The sequence below is a fragment of the Salvelinus sp. IW2-2015 genome, linkage group LG15 (assembly GCF_002910315.2).
Source record: "Salvelinus sp. IW2-2015 linkage group LG15, ASM291031v2, whole genome shotgun sequence".
In the NCBI taxonomy this organism is placed as follows: domain Eukaryota; kingdom Metazoa; phylum Chordata; class Actinopteri; order Salmoniformes; family Salmonidae; genus Salvelinus; species Salvelinus sp. IW2-2015.
The window spans coordinates 8,311,811-8,334,578 of NC_036855.1; the positions used below are offsets into that span (position 1 = coordinate 8,311,811).

Sequence of the window (22,768 nt, forward strand, 5' to 3'; positions counted from 1 at the left end):
GGATTGGGATGTTGATATTTTGGGGAAAATGTAGATGTGCACAAATACTGAATTATGAAGATTTGTTGAGGTTCAAGAGACAAAACAAAGGTCATAAAGATAAGATGATAATTGAATAGTGTTTGTAGATATGGCCTCATACCTAACGTATCCACTTCTGTGATGCACTTGGTCTCCAGCTGCAGGTCTATGTCCTTGGGAATGGTCAGAGGCTTGTAATCTATGTGGCCATTGTTCCTCCTGGGACAAAAGACAGTGCCAAATCATTACCAGACAGACATGTCCCATGTTGCAGGCAGGTGTACTCATGTTTTTCGTGGTCATTGTTCCACCTCTAATCAAGTGCACAGCAAAGACTGCTTCATACAAATATACTGCTATCATGTCAATTTACTGGCTGCCCTAAAGAACAATACATTAAACCCTGGACTAAATCAAACTAGATTTGTGTACAAGGTAGTGATGGGGTTTGAAATAATTCCACTATTCAAATAGTATCATTTTGCCAGATATCGGGATACATGTATTTAACCTGAGCACTGCTGCATGATATCATCTAACGTTAGCGACTTCCAGCGACAAATGATCAACCAACAGATAACGGTACTTTCCTTGAAAAATAGTTAGGCAACACTGAGCAGACGGAGGGAGAGATGCCAAGGCAACTCGGCTACAGCCAAGACTAGATAACTTGAAACAGCCACGTTATTTATCATCCCATAACATTAACAGTGCTTGTCTTGATTGGAGTAGCCTAGTAGTAGAGAAGATAGTAGTTTGCTAAACTAGCCAGCTATAGCTTGCTAGACTAATTGAGGCCACATGCTGTGCTTTCTGCCCAACCCCATTCAAATAAAAATCAGTCTACCTGTTGGTTACTCCTCAATTAACACACTTTAAATTACGTAATTTATTCCATCTGGCATTGCATTAGTGAACTCTCACTCCACTTGCAACACATTGAGCCTCTTTGCCACTGATTGGCCAACATAAACACATGAAGGCTAGTGGTCAGCTACCGGTATTTTTAAAATGGGGCTCACGTGCATGTCATTAAAAAAAAATACATTGACAATTTTGTTTTATTAAATTAATAATTTGAAATGTCATGGTATATTCTTGTATGTAACAATGTCACATGGATATTTTAATTTAGAAAAAGCCTTTTCAACGTTAAAATAGGCCTATATACATTTTAATACTCGCATAAACAAATACTCACAAGTATTGAAATACTAATGTCCATTCAGATATTCAAATAACTGCACATCCCAAGTACAAGGTCATTTGGGCATCTGCTAGCATCAAACTGGCTAGCGTCATGGAGGGAGTCATCCTGAACTTAGTCTCTATTGTCAACATAACCAAGGGGTACTGAGCACTGATACTTTCTCTTTTGTAGTGCGGATTAGGGACCATATAATTCATAAATCCAATATTTTGTCATAGGGCTAAAGGGGGCGACGTGCAGGACAGGCTGCAAGAGCAGCACACGGCAGGGATTGGGCCAGCTGTTCCTGGGACCAACTGACCTTTCTAGTGGGCCTTCGGGACACAGGGCAGTGTTTGCTCAGCTCTGTGTGTGCTGGATTCAGAAGACAATACCTCGGCAAGACACTGGAGCCAAACATGCCCTGGACACATTTCAATTCTGTGGCACCTGACTGGAGAAAAGGGCTTCACAACAAAAGGAATGGACATGTGTGGAAAAAGCAGGCAAAAGGACAGTGATCCGTCTTTTGAAGCATAAGCAAATGTGTGGCGTTGTGCTACGACCTGCCTCATGGAAGCTTAAGGAATGGTCTAGGACTAACTCATGGCTCCCAGCGTGAATCTAGATAGCATCAACTTCATACACTTCAATTCTCAAATGTTCCAGAACATTTCACATTGCCACACCTTGCTTTCTGTGAGGCTAAAAGGCAGTAACACAGAATGTAGATATGGAATATGATCATTTATCACTGATGGCCATACAGATTATGAATAAAGACATTACATGGCATGCCTACTTTCAGAACTCGCCATAGCATCGCCATGACCCCTGACGTGTGGGGTTACAGCTTGTTTTGTTGGAGTCTGAAAAAAACTGCTGTTCATATACTACTGAGTTGATTGGTGACTTCAAGAAGCAGAGGAGGCAACATGCCCCAATCCACATCTAACAGCTGGCCCAATCCCTGCCGTGTGCTGCTCTTGCAGCCGGTCCTGCACGTCGCCCCCTTTAGCCCTATGACAAAATATTGGATTTATGAATTACATGGGCCCTAATCCRCACTACAAAAGAGAAAGCATCTGTAGTAGAGAGTCACAAGTTAAGTTCCTCTGTGTCCATGCTAGTAGATAACCATAGACTTCCTGTCAACACTAGTTAGCATTGGCTCGCAAAAATACCTCTAAATACTTGTATTTTTCCATATATAGACACATCATATGTGTTTAAATCAAATCAACAATATGCACTGAGCTTGTATGATGCTTTAAGCGAACTGTTTGATTAAATAATTAAGACAAATGACTAGGAGTCCGACGCAATTGATTTCATTGTGCTGGGCATGGCTCAGATTTGCTGCGCCGTGTAAAAAAAACAACAACAAAAAAAACAACTGAGCGACTGTGACTAGCACCCGTTGTCTCTCTCCTCCCTCCTGCAGCGACCACCACAGAACATCAACAGTGTGTATCACGCTGGCCGTGTTGCTGAAGCGGCAACATACAGTACCAGTCAAAAGTTTGGACACACCTACTCATTCAAGGGTTTTTCTTTATTTTTACTATTTTCTACATTGTAGAATAATAGTGAAGACATCAAAACAATGGAAGAACACATATGGAATCAGGTAGTAAGCAAAAAAGTATATTTGAGATTCTTCAAAGTAGCCACCCTTTGCCTTGATGACAGCTTTGCGCACTCTTGGCATTCTCTCTCAAMCAGCTTCATGAGGTAGTCACCTCGAAAGCATTTCAATTTCAAGTGTGCCTTGTTAAAAGTTAATTTGTGTAATTTGTTTCTTCTTAATCTGTTTGAGCCAATCAGTTATGTTGTGACAAGGTAGGTGTGGTAAACAGAAGAAAGCCCTATTTGGTAAAAGACCAAGTCCTTAATATGGCAAAAACAGCTCAAATAAGCAAAGAGAAATTACAGTCCATCCTTAATTTAAGACATGAAGGTCAGTCAATCCGGAACATTTTATACAAAAATGTACAATTTCAGTAGCAACTGTCTTAGACTGATGGAATGTGCCATCCCCACAGCCTCCACAAAGGATTAGTGCACTCAGACGAATCAGACAGGTGTTTGCTACTGCTCGACTAAAGAAATCTCGGTCGACCATCAGCTTATTGACCAAACAATCGACCGGTCGACTAAATGGGGTCAACCCTAACAGAGACATAAAAATGGTATCCACGAGTTCAACGGACTCTGGGGCAGTAGATAAAGGGTCTCATTGCCAAAATCCTGAAGTATCCCTTTAACTCACTAGCACAAGATAGTCAGAGCCCATTCTAATAAGCAAAGGCTAGCTTTGCTCACGGGCAAAAACAAACAACAGAAATACTTCAGGCCTTAAATAAGCCTCCTAAACACATCTGCTTCATCTCTCCGTTGTCGCACCTGTGTTCTCCACCCTTCCCAAATGTCTGCCACTCCTCTTTAAATTCCTGCCTGATCCAAAAGGCACAACTCGCTCCCCTCTGTGCCACTGCCGTCCCCACCCCTACCCTCCTCACCCCTACCCTCCTCAGTCTGCCTTCTTACCGGTCCTTCTTGCTCTTTGTTTTTTGTTGTTTTCCAGCAAGGCTCCTCAACTCATCTTCCGTAGGGTGCTGGTACCACCGAAGACTGGAGAAGGAGAGAGGAGACAAGTGAGTAATCTAGGTAGCTTTAGAACTACACCTGTGGTCCCCAGTCCTGGTTCAGGAGGGATACAGGGTAGGCAGGCTTTTACTCTGAAGCCTAGCAAGGAAACTCCTCAATCTATTAACCAATTAATAGCAGAGAGTCCTACATTTAGATTTTTTATCCCAGCCCCCGTAGGAGGCATTTTGCCTCTTGGTAGGCCGTCATTGTAAATAAGAATTTGTTCTTAATTGATTTAATTCCCTAGTTAAATAAAGGGTGAATAAAATAATCATCAATGACAGTAGTAATGTGGATTGGAGGATTTAGTGCTGTGCAATAACAATATAGGCCATTCTACATAGGCTGTGACCCTCCAGGACCCAGTATTGGTGACATAATCCATCATCATACTCAAAAAAGGAAAATGCCTTCAAAAAGTAGGCGTTTATGATTTATAGGACAATGGTTTGTCGTTCCAGGCCTACATGATTGAACATGATTAGGACCATCACTTAGCAAATGAGCTGGATTTTGAGATCCTTTACCTAACAAAATACACACATAGGACAAAGACAACCCTCAAATCATCTTAACATATTCAAATCAACTAATACACTCCTGACAGCAAAGAGGCTAGTTATTGTGTTCCTTGAGGACCGGACTTAAAAATAAGAGAGCCAATTTAAGTGCAGCCTTTTGAAGACTAAGATTTCACACAACCTCTAACTTTGTTTAGAAACCCACTTGTCACAAGCTCTGAGAGGCATAAGGGAAGRAGGGGTGGAGGGCTTGGATTTCATTTTGTGAACTGACTGTGGATCGGTCTCCGTATGTCCGTCCATCCATTTGTCTGTTCGTACATTCATACGTTAGTCACAAACGATATATCAAACACTACTGTCCTGATTTTCAGAAAACTTGGTGAATTTTTTTATTTAACCTTTATTTATCTAGGCAAGTCAGTTAAGAACAAATTCTTATTTACAATGACGGCCTACCCCGGCCAAACCCTAACGATGCTGGGCTAATTGTGCGCCACCCTATGGGAGTCCCAATCACGGCTGGTTGGGATACAGCCTGGAATCGAGCCAAGGTCTGTAGTGACGCCTCTAAAGCACTGAGATGCAGTGCCTTAGACCGCTGCACCACTCGGGAGCCCTAATGATGCATCTTGCCATAGAGATCCGGCATTTATAAAATTACACTGATTGGCCCAAGGCACGAGCTATAGTGATTAACTGAAATGTTTGAGTCACACCAGAGAGGAAGAGGCGAAGATAGAAAGGGATAACTGAGCCCAAAATATGTCTTATCCAGCATGGAGCGTTTTTCCACACACACAGATCAATGAGCGTGTCGAATTTGGCTATCAAAACATTGAATGGCTTATTTCCTACGTGTGGCTTATTTGATTGAATAGAAGTTTCGTAGTACTTAGGTTGTTACGAGTGTACTGATAAGTAAGACATCACATCCCGGCAACTTTTTGAAAAAATATGTTATATCGGAGTTGTGCCTGTTGTTCGCACACGTATCTGMCCCTCATTGGCTAGAATGGTCCTACCTGATCTTGCCTCCTCCCAGTCTCTTTTGCTAACATTCCAGTCCTTGTCACTGCCGAAATCTCAACATTTAATATGCACTGGATTTATGGTGGAGTTGCTCATTGGTTGTTGGAAATAACATATGTTCCATGACCACATGTGGAGACTTGAAAATTGAATTGGAATTTATAACAAAAGTCAAAAAGGCTAAATGTATTTTGAGTCTTAAAACTAAGACATTTTGTGGTTGGAATTGCAGGATGTATTTACTTAGAAAATTTAGACTTGAGCTAGCAACTTTTGAGACTGGTGTTATCTGGACAAACAAAAAATGGTTGCTTAGCAACCATATACAACGTGTTCTGTGGAGAAAGTGATGAGTTCCAATATTTGCATAAGTGTTGTGATTGGAGGATAGCTGTGAGGATGATCGAATCAGGATCAARGCCTCTGTTCTCCCTGAGCACAGTAATGATGGAATGTTCATATTTGAAGATGGCAGAAAGGCCAGCAGTCTCTTTGGCACATCACATGGCGTAAAGGGAGAGGATTAGCTAAAGCGACTTGTACCAAGGCTAACTGCCTTCCATTTTTGGAGACATTTATTTTCATTGTTAGAATGGCCACTTGAGTATCTGGTCAAAATAATGGATAATCTGTGGTTACACACGATAACTGAAATGTTTAAGTCACACAGGATACCTCAATTGGCCCAAGGGGGTTGCTGCATCATTTGTGGGGCACAACATGTTTACTGCTGCCTTGTTTATTAGGGGAAACTTAATTGCGGATCTCTCTGGAGGGACACTATGGGCCTCCAGCWTGCGGCAAAGTTTTTTCAAAGCCCCCTGAAAAAAGCACTGATGAATTATTAAGTGTTCTGAGGAGCTGTTTACTCAAAAACACATCTGGCGCTAATTATAGGAAACRAGGCGGGCGCTTTATTTTAATTCCCAGTCCTCTTGGGTCGTCCCAATAGCTGATGATGCCCTTTGGTCTATGCAATACGACAATTATGTTGTTTTTTAATGCTTTTTGTGTTTTCAGAAAATTGCCTTTCAGCAGACAACTTGTAAACAGAGAGACTGTTTATAAGTTGAGCAAACACTCTGTTCCACATTGTTAAGCATCCTTTGAAATGAATTGTTCTGAAGGGTAAACCAGTGAGGAGATGAAATCATGGCTCTTAAAGACACAGAAACAGCAGGTACAGACTTCTACATTACCCTCCGCTGCAGAGCAGCCATCTTGCGAAGGAATAATGAGGTATGATCTTCTGAATGACACTGGCCATTACCATGGTAACCACCAGCTGCACACCGATCACACCCTAAGGGAGGGAAAACAAATCAAGTTATATTCTAATATGTACAAAACATTAGGAAYACCTGCTCTTTCCATGACAGACTGACTAGGTTAATCCAGGTGAAAGCCGTGATCCATTATTGATGGCACCTGTTAAATCCACTTCAAATCAGTGTAGATGAAGCAGACAGGTTAAAGAAGGACTTTTAAGCCTTGAGACAATTGGGACATGGATTRTGTATGTGTGCCATTAAGACGGTGAATGGACAAGACTAAATATTTAAGTGCCTTTGAACGGGGTATGGTAGAAGGTGCCAGGCACACCAGTTTGAGTGTGTCAAGAACTCCAACACCGCTGGGTTTTTCATGCTCAACAGTTTCCTGTGTGTATCAAGAATGGTCCACCACCCAAAGGACATCCAGCCAATATGACAACTGTGGGAAGCATTGGAGTCAACATGTGCCAGCATCCCTGTGGAAAGCTTTCAACACTTGTAGAGTCATTGCCATGATGAATTGAGGCTGTTCTGAGGGCAAAAGGGGGTGCAACTCAATATTAGGACGGTGTTCCTCGTGTTTGGTATACTCAGTATATAGCACACATATACACTCTTCCAAATGGAAACGAGTCATTAAATCATGGTTATAATTAAGTCTATGATTTGATATTTGATAGAACAGTCTGACTGTGCGGTGGTAGGCAGCAGCATGCTCGTAAGCATTCATTCAAACAGCACTTTCCTGCATTTGCCAGCAGCTCTTCGCTGTGCTTCAAGCATTAAGCTGTTTATGACTTCAAGCCTATCAATTCCCGAGATTAGGCTGGTGTAACCGATGTGAAATGGCTAGCTAGTTAGCGGAGTGCGCGCTAATAGCGTTTAAATCGGTGACGTCACTCGCTCTGAGACCTTGAAGTAGTTGTTCCCCTTGCCCTGCAAGGGCCACGGCTTTTGTGGAGGAACCACCAGCTTTCATATGTTCTGAACAAGGAACTTAAACGTTAGCTTTTTTACATGACACATATTGCACTTYTACTTTCTTCTCCAACACTTTGTTTTTGTATTATTTAAACCAACTTGAACATGTTTCATTATTTATTTKAGGCTAAATTGATTTTATTGATGTATAATATTAAGTTAAAATAAAAGTGTTAATTCAGTATTGTTGTAATTGTCATTATTACAAAGAAATTAATTAAAAAAAATATATAAAAAAATATATATATAATTCGTAAAAGAAAAAAGAAATCAGCATACCGATTAAATCGGTATTGGCTTTTATTGGTCCTCCAATAAATCGGTATCGGCGTTGAATTATCATAATCGGTCAACCTCTAGTTCAAATTATCCATCTCAAATTGCACACCAGCCTCCATATAGAAGTCTCTCAGAAGCGATGCAAAAGAAGGGGACCTAACAACAGTGCTGGCAAGACGTCACAGAAGACAGGATTGTTTCAAAACCAAGAGAAACACACAGATAGGCTAAATCGATGGCTCAATGTTTACATGAAAATACCTTACGGAATGAGAGGGCTGAGAGGTGCTGTCAGTCATCAAGTCTTTAACAATATCCCTGCTCTTAACAGTCACTGACATTCACAGCCATTCAGACCATGAGTATGTGATCCAACCTGTGGCCTTCTCTTCTGATGAGCGCATCATTCACTTGGCTTAGTATGCATGTTCTCTTCCAGTATTGGCACAGCATGGATGATTTGGGCTTAATTATAGCCTAGCCAAAGCTACACAGGATGGAAGTGGTGGGCATAAGTAGGCCTACATGGAATAATACCCTTTTTGCAGTGTACCATTAACAAACAGGGTGGTACTACTGGGCCCAGAGTTCCCACAATTTGGAGATAGTGGTGTGGCTGTTCATATTAAGAACACAATAGCCTATTATTCTTMTGTAACATGCAATATGTCTGATTAAAAGTGTTCACTGCAAAGCAAAGAATGGGAACACGTCTTTTGTTGACCTTTTGATTAGATTATATCAATTTGGGAAGGGTAGGCCGACTTCTACAGTGACCTTCAATTGAGTTGACACAGGGAGAGGGAAAAAGTGCTAGCTAGGTTACTTGTTCATCTGAATGTCAATTCACCTTCCTCATGACCACAACATGACAGTAAAGGTAAGATTTTTTTCCTAAAACCCCAGATATTGTAGTTCATAATGTTGCGCTTTCTGCTATGTATTGTGGAGGAGAGTTGTTGAACATTTCAAAAGGCTTTAGTAGTTGTGCTTTGAGAGTATTCACTTCATCTATTGCCAGGACAGAGAAGACCTTGAACTGGGCTGAGTGGGAGCTGCCCTCCTGTAGGGGTGGGAGGGCCAAAAGACCAGTATGTGGCAGAACAGAGTGCTCGGGTTGGGGTGAAGGGTTTGAGCATAGCCTGAAGGTGGGAGGGCAGTTCCTCTTGCTGCTCTGTAGGCAAGCAACATGGTCTTGAAGTGGATGCGAGCTTCAACTGGAAGTCAGTGGAGTGGGCAGAGGAGCGGGGTGATATGGGAAGGTTGAAAACCAGGCAGGCTGCAGTGTTCTGGATAAGTTGCAGGGGTTTGATGGCACAAGTGGGGAGCCCAGCCAACAGTGAGATGCAGTAGTCCAGAAGGGAGATAACAAGTTCCTGGATTAGGACCTGCGCCGCTTTCTGTGTGAGGTAGGGTCGTACTCTACGGATATTGCAAAGCATGAACCTGCACGAGCGAGTCACTGCTTTGAGGTTTGCAGAGAACGACAGTGTGTTGTCCAGGGTCATGCCAAGGTTCTTTGCACTCTGGAAGGGCAAAACTGTGGAGTTGTCAACCATGATGAAGAGGTCTTTGAGCGGGCAGGCCTTCCCCGGGAGGAAGAGCAGCTCTATCTTGTCGAGGTTGAGTTTGAGGTGGTGGGCCGACATCCAAGCTGAGATACAGTGGCAAGAAAAAGTATGTGAACCCTTTKGAATTACTTGGATTTCTGCATAAATTGGTCATCAAATTTGATCTGATCATCTAAGTCACAACAATAGACAAACATAGTTTAAGCACCCTAATAACACACAAATAATTTTATTTTTCTTGTCTATAGTCGTGGCCAAAAGTTTTGAGAATGGCACAAATATTAATTTCCACTAAGTCTGCTGCCTCAGTTTGTATGATGGCAATTTGCATATACTCCAGAATGTTATGAAGAGTGATCAGATGAATTGCAATTAATTGCAAAGTCCCTCTTTGCCATGTAAATGAAATGAATCCCCMAAAAACATTTCCACTGCATTTCAGCCCTGCCACAAAAGGACCAGCTGACATCATGTCAGTGATTCTCTTGTTAACACAGGTGTGAGTGTTGACGAGGACAAGGCTAGAGATCACTCTGTCATGCTGATTGAGTTCGAAAAACAGACTGGAAGCTTCAAAAGGAGGGTGGTGCTTGGAATCATTGTTCTTCCTCTGTCAAMCATGGTTACCTGCAAGGAAACACGTGCCGTCATCATTGCTTTGCACAAAAAGGGCTTCACAGGCAAGGATATTGCTGCCAGTAAGATTGCACCTAAATAAACCATTTATCGGAACATCAAGAATTTCAAGGAGAGCAGTTCAATTGTTGTGAAGAAGGCTTCAGGGYGCCCAAGAAAGTCCAGCAAGCGCCAGGCCCGACTCCTAAAGTTGATTCAGCTGCGGGATCGGGGCACCACCAGTACAGAGCTTGCTCAGGAATGGCAGCAGGCAGGCGTGAGTGCATCTGCACGCACAGTGAGGCGAAGACTTTTGGAGGATGGTCTGGTGTCAAGAAGAGCAGCAAAGAAGCCACTTCTCTCCAGGAAAAACATCAGGGACAGACTGATATTCTGCAAAAGGTACAGGGATTGGACTGCTGAGGTACAGGGATTGGACTGCTGAGTACTGGGGTAAAGTCATTTTCTCTGATGAATCCCCTTTCTGATTGTTTGGGGCATCCAGAAAAAAGCTGAGCGCTACCAAGGAGAGCGCTACCATCAGTCCTGTGTCACGCCAACAGTAAAGCATCCTGAGACCATTCATGTGTGGGGTTGCTTCTCAGCCAAGGGAGTGGGCTCACTCACAATTTTACCTAAGAACACAGCCATGAATAAAGAATGGTACCAACACATCCTCCGAGAGCAACTTCTCCCAACCATCCAGGAACAGTTTGGTGACGAACAATGGCTTTTCCAGCATGATGGAGCACCTTGCAATAAGGCAAAAGTGATAACTAAGTGGCTCGGGGAACAAAACATTGATATTTTAGGTCCATGGCCAGGAAACTCCCCAGACCTTAATCCCATTGGGAACTTGTGATCAATCCTCAAGAGGCGGGTGGACAAACAAAAACCCACAAATTCTGACAAACTCCAAGCATTGTTTATGCAAGAATGGGCTGCCATCAGTCAGGATGTGGCCCAGAAGTTAATTGACAGCATGGCAGGGCGGATTGCAGAGGTCTTGAAAAAGAAGGGTCAACACTGCAAATATTGACTCTTCGCATCAACTTCATGTAATTGTCAATAAAAGCCTTTGACACTYATGAAATGCTTGCAATTATACGGCAGTATTCCATAGTAACATCTGACAAAAACTCTAAAGACACTGAAGCAGCAAACTTTGTGGAAATTAATATTTGTGTCATTCTCAACTTTTGGCCACGACTGTATATTGAATACATAATTTTACATTTTTCACAGTGTAGGTTGGAAAAAGCATGTGAACCCCTAGGCTAATGACTTTTCCAAAATCTAATTGGAGTCAGCTAACCTGGGGTCCAATCATTGAGACAAGATTGGAGATGTTGGTTAGAGCTGCCTTGTCGTTTAAAAAACACTCACAAAATATGAGTTTGCTATTCACAAGAAGCATTGCCTGATGTGAACCATGCCTCGAACAAATGAGATCTCAGAAGACCTACGATTAAGAATTGTTGATTTGCATAAAGCTGAAAAGAGTTACAAAAGTATCTCTAAAAGCCTTGATRTTCATTTGTCCACAGTAAGACAAATTGTCTATAAATGGAGAAAGTTCAGCACTGTTGCTACTCTCCCTAGGAGTGGCTGTCCTGCAAAGATGACTGCAAGAGCACAGCGCAGAATGCTCAATGAGGTTAAGAAGAAACCTAGAGTGTCAGCTAAAGACTTACAGAAATATCTGGAACATGCCAACATCTCGGTTGACGAGTCTATGATATGTACAACACTAAACAAGAATGTTGTTCATGGGAGGACACCACAGAAGAAGCCACTGCTGTCCAAAAAAAACATTGCTGCACGTCTGAGGTTTGCAAAAGTGCACCTGGATGTTCCACAGCGCTACTGGCAAAATATTCTTTGGACAGATGAAACTACAGTTGATTTGTTTGGAAGGAACACACAACACTGTGTGGAGAAACAAAGGCACAGCACACCAACATCAAAACCTTATCCCAACTGTAAAGTATGGTGGAGGGAACATTATGGTTTGGGGCTCCTTTGCTGCCTCAGGGCCTGGACAGCTTGCCATCAGACGGAAAAATGAATTCCCATGTTTATCAAGACATTTTGCAGGAGAATGTTAGGCTATCTGTCTGCCAATTGAAGCTCAACAGAAATTGGGTGATGCAACAGGACAACGACCCAAAACACAGAAGTAAATCAACAACAGAATGGCTTCAACAGAAGAGTCCTGACCTCAACCCGATTGAGATGCTGTGGCATGACCTCAAGAGACATCCCAAGAATATTGCTGAACTGAAACAGTTYTGTAAAGACGAATGGTCCAAAATTCCTCCTGACCGTTATGCAAGTCTGATCCGCAACTACAGAAAATGCTTGGTTGAGGTTATTGCTGCCAAAGGAGGGTCAAACAGTTATTAAATCCAAGGGTTCACATACTTTTTCCACCCTGCACTGTGAATGTTTACACGGTGTGTTCAATAGACATGAAAACGTATACTTGTTTGTGTGTTATTAGTTTAAGCAGACTGCGTTTGTCTATTTTTGTGACCTAGATGAAGATTAAGCAAATTTTATGACCAATTTATGCAGAAATCCAGGTATTTCCAAAGAGTTTACATGTTTTTTCTTGCCACTGTATCTGCCAGGCACGCAGAGATGCGTGTCACCACCTGATGCGTTTTATACCGTTCCATTAATGCCCTTCTAACCATTCCAATGAGCMCGTCCTCCAATAGCACCTTCCACCAGCCTCCTCTGATTTATACATTGTACAATACAGAAGAGCACACTCCCCCCAAAGTCCGAAAATTCATCCATGTATACCATCGKTCAAAGGAGCAGTCTTCTCTTTACAKMAATAACTATTTGCTTTCCAAACTATTGCGATATGCCTGGCTTGGCCTCTACTTTTCACAGACAGTCACAACTCAACAATAATCTACCCATATTGAGCGTGCTGCTTTCCTTCCGACTGTAGGTAATACAATTGAAAACAATCCACAACTTATTTATTTTTAAAACAGGTAATGATCCTCTGTGGCCAAATCATGCTTAGTATTTTTAATTATTACCGTGTAGACAGGAGTAGGCTATATCATTTTGGCACCTAACCTCAATTCAATTGCAGCCTACGGATGAATTGTTTTTTTGTGGTTCATTCTAAATAAAAAAATTATTCCACTCATTAGGCTATATGTAAAGCCCAGATTAAATTATGAATAGTCGAATGGGTGAGATTATCATCAAGTGCTTGTCAAATTATTGTGAATGAGACTTATAGTGTGCAGGCTGCGCAAGAAACAGAGCATGGTGCTATTTTCAAGTCATCATGCAGCCTTAGAATGTTTTAAAAATCAAAACATATAGCCTAAGGTTTGTATCACAAGTAAAGTTGCATAAATAACTCTAAATTAAACATCTAGGAGGACATTTTTCTTTGTTAACCGCTCAACACAGAATAGCCGCATGTGCACACTTCCTCAAATCTTTGAGAAAATATCCTTTCTATTTTATTCAGCCATGTTCAATTGTATTCTTTATACTATAAAATAATGCCACGGAATTCTAAACAAATCTTGTCTGCTTAATGAACTAGTGTAGCCCACAGCCATATGGCATAGCCAGATCAGGGCCTAACAAGGACAACTCAGGATATGCTATTCTGTTTTTCTGAAATAGGCTACCTATTCTTCATATCATGCTTCTTTAGACCTGTCTAAAATAAATCATGGATTTATTGTGAAGGTTTTGGCTATATTAAATGGATTTATTAGATTTTTTAAATGTTCCAACTGTCTCCATCAGTGGATTGTAGGCTATGCATGGAAGTCAGGAGATGCTAAACGTGTTTATGTTAATTCAAAGGTAAATTACCGTGACAGCCACAGCCCTACTTCTTCCCTTATGATATACAACTGCAGTAACAAAGACATGAGAGCATTTTATTGGCACGTTTGAGGCACTTGCACAAAATGCCCTCAGTGCAATACAAAAATGAGTGTCTGACTCTCAGCACCCATGATGCTCAGCTGAGAACAAGCAGCAGTCAACAGTGGAGAGCTGACAGTGATAGCCAGCTTTAGCACAGGGGGTTCAATTTCAACCCTTACAGATCAATATTCCCTTAACAGGTTGGCTAGAATTGTGCTGCTACTTTATCCCTCACTGTAGGGTAGTCCAACTTTTACCCTAGTAAGTGGGCTTAGTGATATCAGCACAGGTGTGTTGGTGAAAATAGGCCTTTGAATAGCACACTTCAGAGTTTTTTGTTGGGCATATTACATAGGCAATAATCAAATGTATTTATAATGCCCTTCTTACATCAGCTGATGTCAAAGCGCTGTACAGAAACCCATAACATATTGCATAGCAGCTATAACTCTCCAATATGATTATAATTATCACCTCCAAAAGCAGAGCCAGACACCAAATGCCACCAAGATCCATCTTCTCTCTCCGTTCACCTAGCTGTCTGGCTCTGATTACACACGGGAGATAACCAACACCTCAGAGCTCAAACACCCAACTGAAGGCCTGCCATCTTGCCCCTGAAAACAACAAGAGCTCAGAGAGGGAAGCCCTGGGTGCCCCCTGCTCTCTAGTTAAGCTGGCAGTTGTGGGAAGCTTCAAGGTTCTCCTCACAGAAWTTTTTTCTCACTACTAGCAATATGGATTCAAAGAGACAACATACAATCTCATCAAAAGTGGTCAAGGAATTCTGTGTAGGCCTACAGTGCATTCGGAAAGTATTCAGACCCCTTCTTTATCCAAACTGTGTTACTTTACAGGTTTATTCAAAAATGTATTATATATATTTTTTCCTTCTCAACAATCCACACACACGATACCCCATAATGACAAAGCAAAAAACAGATGTTTAGACATTTTTGCAAATGTATTAAAAAAATATATAAAAACTGAAATGTCACATTTACATACAGTACTAGTCAAAAKTTTGGACACCTACTCATTCAAGGCTTGAATTTTTTTTTAATTTTTTTTTTATACATTGTAGAATAATAGTGAAGACAACAAAAACAATTGAAGAACACATATGGAATCAGGTAGTARCCAGAAAAGTGTTCAACAAATCAAAAAATATCTTATATTTGAGATTCTTCAAAGTAGCCACCCTTTGCCTTGATGAAAGCTTTGCACACTCTTGGCATTCTCTCAACCAGCTTCATGAGGTAGTCATGATGGATTTGATCCAATCAGTTGTGTTGTGACAAGGTGGGGTGGTATACAGAAGATAGCCTTATTTGGTAAAAGACCAAGTAAGCAAAGAGAAACGACAGTCCATCATTACTTTAAGACATGAAGGTCAGTCAATCTGGAAAATGTCAAGAACTTAAAAAGTTTCTTCAAGTGGAGTTGCAAAAACCATCAAGCACTATGAAGAAACTGGCTCTCATGAGGACCGCAACAGGAAAGGAAGACCCAGAGTTACCTCTGCTGCAGAGGATAAGTTCAATAGAGTTACCAGCCTCAGAAATTGCAGCCCAAATAAATGTAAAAGAGACATCTCAACATCAACTGCTCAGAGGAGACTGTGTGAATCAGGCCTTTGTGGTCAAATTGCTGCAAAGAAACCACTACTAAAAGGACACCAATAAGAATAAGATATTTGCTTGGGCCAAGAAACACGAGCAATGGACATTAGACCGGTGGAAATCTGTCCTGGTCTGATGAGTCCAAATGTTTGGTTCTAACTGCTGTGACTTTGTGAGATGCAGAGTAGGTGAACGGATGATCTCTGCATGTGTGGTTCCCACCGTGAAGCATGGAGGACAAGGGTGATGTGGGGGTGCTTTGCTGGTGACACTGTCTGTGATTTATTTAGAATTCAAAGCACACTTAATCAGAATGGCTACCACAGCATTCTGCACCGATACGCCATCCCATCTGGTTTGCACTTAGCGGGACTATCATTTGTTTTACAACAGGACAATGACCCAACACACCTCCAGGCTGTGTAAGGGCTATTTGACCAAGAAGGAGAGTGATGGAGTGCTGCATCAGATAACCTGGCCTCCACAATCACCTGACCTCAACCCAATTGAGATGGTTTGGATGAGTTGGACCTCAGAGGGAAGGAAAAGCAGCCAACAAGTGTGGGAAATCCTTCAAGACTGTTGGAAAATCATTCCAGGTGAAGCTGGTTGAAAGAATGCAAAGAGTGTGCAAAGCTGTCATCAAGGCAAAGGGTGGCTACTTTGAAGAATCTCAAATATAAAAAACATTTTGATTTGTATATTTTCCGAAGGCACTGTATGCCACTTTTGAACAACACAATCATGGTGTGCTACACGTACATTGATTGATTATTATTAGGCTATTATCCACTACTGTGCAGCCATAGTGCATCCCGTTAAAACAGCTTACTACAGCAAACTTGAGAGCGAGCTCACAAAAGGCAAATCAGTGACTTTGAGTCAGTCCCACTGACTATCACAGCTTACAATTTAGCTTAATAGTTAATCTAAATGTCCAATGTGAAAAGCCTAGGCGTCATAACACACAAATTGCATTAGAAATGGTATCTCCATGACAATCTCTGTGTTATAAACCTCTTATAACTGGCATATTAACCACCAAATTTAGTGAGTGAGTTCATCCTTAGTGACACTGAACAGGTTTCCTATATCTCACACCTGTGCTTCCATTACACAAAAACATGAGTGCTTTCCTCCGAGTCCCTTTCTTAAATTGTCATGAATTACTTGCCTGGCTAACTACGCCACGCCCACGGACGTTAGTTTCTTCTCTGCAATGAGTCTGGATCGGAGTTCATCCCCGACAAATTCTAACCATTCTGATTGGTCCAGAAATCGATGTGTTGGGCCAGAACACATATGGGTGAAGCAGTATTTTGAAAATGTGTCATTGGCTTTGATATTATGATTGGTTAGAAATGATCCAATCGCTTATGACTTTGTGTTGTACAACAATGCTCATTTTGACATTATCACAAACKACTTCAATGATTGCAGTCTCAGAGTGATGTATGTAGCGAATCGTAGAGCAGCGGAAGAATTCCGCTTGAGTCGTCAGGCAAATTAATTACAGACATTTCTGAAAAAAGTTAAGGCCGCTTTGGTGTAGCCTACTAAATTAGGAATCTAATCTCTTTCAGCAAACCTAGGCCTATAGTCTAGGTGACCATATGATAACACCCAATTCACCTAAACATTAAATGGACATCAAGAGTCCATTTACATTTAAACCGGAGAGGGTAGGCCCATCTTCCCCTTCAAAATGTTTTAAATTGTACTGTTTTAGTCTTTGGTTGTGCATTTTACTTTTATAACATGCCAAGGGATGCTATGGCATCTGCTCCTGCTTTTATGTTGCATCTTTTGAACATCCAGTGCCAAAYGTTCTTCTTAACAGGTTGCCCTGGCGATTTTGCAAACATTAGCAGTACCCTAACATTATAAGATACAAGAATGCGGGACAGTGTATGGCTCATCAAAAAGCAGTTTTACAGTGTATACATTTTGCTCTGAATAGATAGAAAATAACCCTAAAGCATACCACCTCACGGAGGGCAATCTGAGGTCAAAACGAGTCGTCTAGATGTGAGAAAAACACCTTTCCCTACTTGAACGTTCTCAATGAGCGACATAAACAAAGTGAAGCTAGCAAACCAGCACGTTTCTATTTGCTGCGCACCACAAGCGCCAAATTAGCAATCTAAGCTGTTGTCAGAAAACGATGGATAAAAACATTGGTTAGTGAYATTAGGTCATTTGCTTTACTACCTGTCGGTAGCTACCTACAGTAGCTAACGTTAGCTACTAACTAGCAAGGGAGATGCCAAGCTAACTTAGCTAACACAGGGACTGCACATTTAGCTAATATTACAACTGGTTGTGAAACACTATTATCATGTTCTACCTATATCAAGATGCGAACCATTGCTGAATTGCAGCTGTATTAGTTCTGATATCAAGCTAACGGCTAATAGCTAGCTACTGTAGCCATAGCAGGACACTCACCATGTTGATGCAGTGGTGCTGAAAAGGACTCAACGCCACCAAATGTCACATTAAGTTCCCCGAGTCGAAAATCGAGCGTCGCGGAGCACATAAGCCTTTTCTGAAGTTAGTAATATTTAAGAGTAATGAATTTGTATATCAAACTGCTTCCCGGTTGCTGCAATTATATTTAAATGATCCATTCATTCAACCTTGGTTCCCGAGTGTTTTGAACGGTCGTCACCACGTGACACAGCCACAAAGTAATAAACCCCGACTATTTCTACAATTTATCTTCTTAAAATGTGATCTTAACCCTTACCTTGACCAGACTGCTAATCTCAAGCCTAACCCTAAAATTAAAACCAAAAAGCAAATGGTTATTTTCATACATTTTTACGATAAAGCCAATTTAGATTTTGTGGCTGGGGTAACTAGTGGAAACCGTTTTCAATTGGAGTAGAGGTTATGCTAATAGGCGTCACTGGATATGCCAGTTTACAGTATGACCGATGTGAGCGTTATTTTCCTTTAAACAAAACACTTGCGCATTGTATTTAAACCCGTATTCAAGAACAGTGAGATATTGCATACTTTCTACTGTATTGTATTTATTTTATTACGGCATTATGGACCCTAAAACGGAAAACGGAAAGGTACACGTGACTTTTATTTTAGAGCTGGGAGATGGTGTTGCCAATTTAGCAACTTTGTCGCTAGATTTAGCGATTTTTCAGACGCCTCTAGCGAATTTKATTGGTTACAGTCTATAGCGACAAATGTAGCAAATTTATAAGGCTGCCCCAGTGACTTTTGCTTGATTTAGCGACTTCCCTGTTTGTGTATGTGCCCGCTCTGCTGTGCTGCTCGCAGCTCCATCGGCTGCTGCTGAGTGTGTATGTGCATCCGTCACTTGCGCGCCTTTCCCCCGCATCTCTGTCTTCTATGGAATCAATATCATATCATATGTATTGTAACGATCCTGGGTTTATAAGCGCGGAAATCGACCCTGCCGGTTGAGCATGCTTTTGCGACCTAGTCGATAGCGCGCCGGACTTCGGGCTAGAAGGTCAAGGGTTCGAGACCTGCTCCCTGCTGTTTCATCACAGTATTCACAAATGTAAATCACCAATTCTGAAAAGATTTTGCATTGGTCCCCAGATCCTCAAAAGGTTCTACAGCTGCACCATCGAGAGCATCCTGACCGGTTGCATCACTGCCTGCTATGGCAACTGCTCAGCATCTGACCGTAASGTGGCTTCCTGCCATCCAGGACCTCCGAGGAAAGCCCATAAAATTGTCAGAGACTCCAGTCACCCAAGTTATAGACTGTTTTCTCTGCTACCGCACGGCAAGTGGTACCGGAGCGCCAAGTCTAGGACCAAGAGGCTCCTCAACAGCTTCTACCCCCAAGCCATAAGAGCCACCGGACAATTTACATTGACCACCCTTCCCCTCCCTTTTGTACACTGCTGCCACTCGCTGTTTATTATCTATACATAGTCACTTTACCCCCACCTACATGTACAAATTACTTCAACTAACCTTTACCCCCACACACTGACTCGGTACCGGTGCCCCCTGTATATAACCTCATTATTGTTATTCTTATTGTGTTACTTTTTAATTATAACATTTTATTATAGTCTACTTGGTAAATATTTTTTTTAACTCTTCTTGAACTGCACTCTTGGTTATGTGTTTGTAAGTAAGCATTTCACAGTAAAGTCTACACTTGTTGTATTCAGAGCATGTGACAAATAAAGTTTGATTTGAATCCACAAATGTAAAACACTTTCCATAAATGCAATTCACTATCCACAAACAAACACCTTTTGAGTTGTATTTTTTAATTGATATATTGCATTATCATTTTTTTTATAACTGCAGATATGCAGGTCATTTCCAAGGGCCTTAAGTAAAATGACTGCCATACAGATTTGCACGTAGGAGAGATATGCGCAAGCATGACAGATATGGCAAACCTGCAACTCCATATTTGGAAGCGCTTAGGTCACCTGACTTTTGACAGGGATTTGAGGACAAGAAAAAGACAAGAAGTTATCACGCATAGAAAGCGATTTGTATTCATAGAAAAAAGGTTTGTACCCATAGAAAGCGATTTATATAAATCGCTGGCAGCMTCTCGTTTGGTCATGTTGATCAGCCTGCCTTTCAAGGCTGCAGAAATTATAGTATGGTAACCATAATATGTTAACCATATGTGTAACCATAGTATGTCCAACGTAAATAATCGAAACCCTAGCCCTAGATTACTCCATATTTCGCCACACGATGAGCATTAAGATAAATATGTCCGAGGCCTCTAACCGTTTTCCCAGGAGAGGCATGCAAAAGGTAGAAGGAAGATGTGGGGGATATGGGATCAGACTTTGTAACAGTATTTATTCCACCCTTCTCCTCGCTCCAACCTTGGCTTGAATCAGGGATTCTMTGCACAGATTGATAACCGTCACCCTCGAAGCATTGTTACCCATCGCTCCACAAAAGCCACATTGCAAGGGAAACAACTACTTCAAGGGCTTAGAGCGAGTGATGTCACCGATTTAAACGCTATTAGCGGTCACCGCTAACTAGTTAGCCATTTCACACCGGTTACACTCAACCCCTTTGACCGCCTCCTTTTCCGCAGTGATACGGGTCAACAAAAGCATTAATGGGATCAACTTTTTTCTACGACTACAAATTGCTTTCTATGCGTGAGAACTTTTTTGTCTTTATGGCAGTCATTTTACTTAAGGCCCTTGGAAATGACCTGCATATCTGCAGTTATAAAAACAATTATATCGATTTACAAATACAACTCAAAAGGTGTTTGTTTGTGGATAGTGAATTGTATTTGTGGAAAGTGATTTACATGTGTGGATTGCTGATTTACATTTGTGGAAAGTGATTTACCTTTGTGGATTGGTGATTTACAATTGTGAATACATTCTGCATGATACTGATCCCACGTTCTCCCTGCAGCTGCAGCAGCAAATGAAGTGCATTTATTAAATCGGTTCCTTGTTGTTAAATGACACCACAGCTTTCCAAGGCATAAATATGAATAATAATACTCTGTTTTGTCTTTTCTGTTTCATTATTCAATCATTTTTGTTCTCCTTCAAACATCCTAGTGTAACCGATGTGAAATGGCTAGCTAGTTAGCGGTGGTGCGCGCTAATAGCGTTTCAATCGATGACGTCACTCGCTTTGAGACCTTGAAGTAGTGGTTCCCCTTGCTCTRCAAGGGCTGCGGCTTTTGTGGAGCGATGGGTAACGATACTTCGTGGGTGACTGTTGTTGATTTGTGCAGAGTGTCYCTGGTTCGCGCGAGGGGAAGGACTAAAGTTATACTGTTACACTATTTAGTTTTGCTTTGGGGAATGTATCTTTCATCATGGAGTTAAGATGGGAAACTGGGATGCTAGCAAAGCCGGGAGAAGATTAGTTCTGGGACATGGATACGGAAAGTTGGATTTCAGAGAGGGAAGGACGAAAAAGAGGAAGAAGGGGAAGAAGAGAGTGAGGAAAGCAGAGGTTGATTTAGAATCTGGTGGGGATGATGATAGCGGGGGAGCTGGTGTGTCGAAGAAGAATGAGGTTAAGTACAAACATAGAGAGCCGTGTGCCAAACCCGAGTTCTGGAGGTGAAATGGAATTAAGGGACATTTAAGTGAGGTGGAAGGTGTGGTGAGGAGCTTGGAGCCCGAGCCTTGCATCGATAGACATAGTTATGATAAAGATGAGTTTGGTCCAGTGGGAATGAGATTATTGGAGAAAGTGGATCCAGACCTTTTGGCTGATCCATATGTGGCATCAGGTTGGGTGGAAAAGATGTTGGGCGCTGTTGAGTTGATGAAGGTAACCCGAAGTGGACTTGTGATGTTAGTTTGTGTTTCCTCTGTCCAGAGGGAGTGGGCACTCTGTGTGACACAACTTGATCTGTATCTTGCTTTTAGGAACAGTGCACCATTGAAGGGAGTGATTTCTGGGGTAGCGTTAAGTCTGGAGGTGGAGCAATTGAAGAGTAAGATTCCTGGTGTTTGTGACGCTTGTGGGGAGCGTGGTGAAACAGAAGTGACACAGTCTGTTCTTTGGAGCATTGAATCAGTCTTTACCCAACAAAGTCATGTTAGGATATTTGAGTTATGCTGTTAAAGTTTTCGTGCTGAAACCACTGCGGTGTTACAGGTGCCACATTTATGTTCATGTCACAGCAGTGTGTAGGAGGGAGATTTCAGAATGTGGGAAATGTGCAGGAGGACATGGGACAGAGGAATGTGTAGTTTYGGGGGGAAAAGTTGTGTGTGTCAACTGTTGGGGTGCCCATGTTGCTGGGGATCGGAGGTGTCCGGTGCAGGAGAGGAAGGTTGAGGTGACAATAAGTTGTCGTATGCTGAAGCAATGAAGAAAGTAGAGAAGGATGGATGAAAGGGGAGGGATTCTAATAGGATCCCTGTGAGTAGTAGATCTATGCCAGCACAGAGGGATAGGCCAACTAGTGATATATGCTTCAGTAAGGTTGGCTTGTTAGCGTTCATAGCAATGGTTATCAAATGTACCATAGAGATGGAATGTTAGTCACATAAAAATAGATGTTGTGGTCAATGTGGTGGCAGCTGCAGCAAAGTACTTTTTTCCCTTTTCCCATTTTGAATCA

The 22,768-nt window shown here is 41.8% G+C and overlaps 1 protein-coding gene across 3 annotated transcripts in view; it reads right to left on the bottom strand.

Annotated features, from left to right (window-relative positions):
- The window catches only part of LOC111973678 (transmembrane protein 161B-like), a 33,714-nt gene extending 15,358 nt beyond the window's left edge, over positions 1–18,356 (bottom strand). Inside the window, exons 1-4 of one of the 3 annotated variants that reach the window (XM_024001056.3) lie at positions 18,124–18,356; positions 6,615–6,718; positions 3,761–3,844; positions 143–240 (exon numbers count right to left, since the gene is read on the bottom strand). In XM_024001056.3, the coding sequence (XP_023856824.1) occupies positions 143–240; positions 3,761–3,844; positions 6,615–6,718; positions 18,124–18,126 (289 nt within the window). In that variant the 5' untranslated portion in view covers positions 18,127–18,356. Of the gene's footprint in view, positions 1–142; positions 241–3,760; positions 3,845–6,603; positions 6,719–18,123 lie in introns of those variants that run through there. The other 2 variants (XM_024001055.3, XM_070446911.1) reach the window with 2 other exon arrangements.
- Between the last annotated feature and the right edge of the window lie 4,412 nt (positions 18,357–22,768).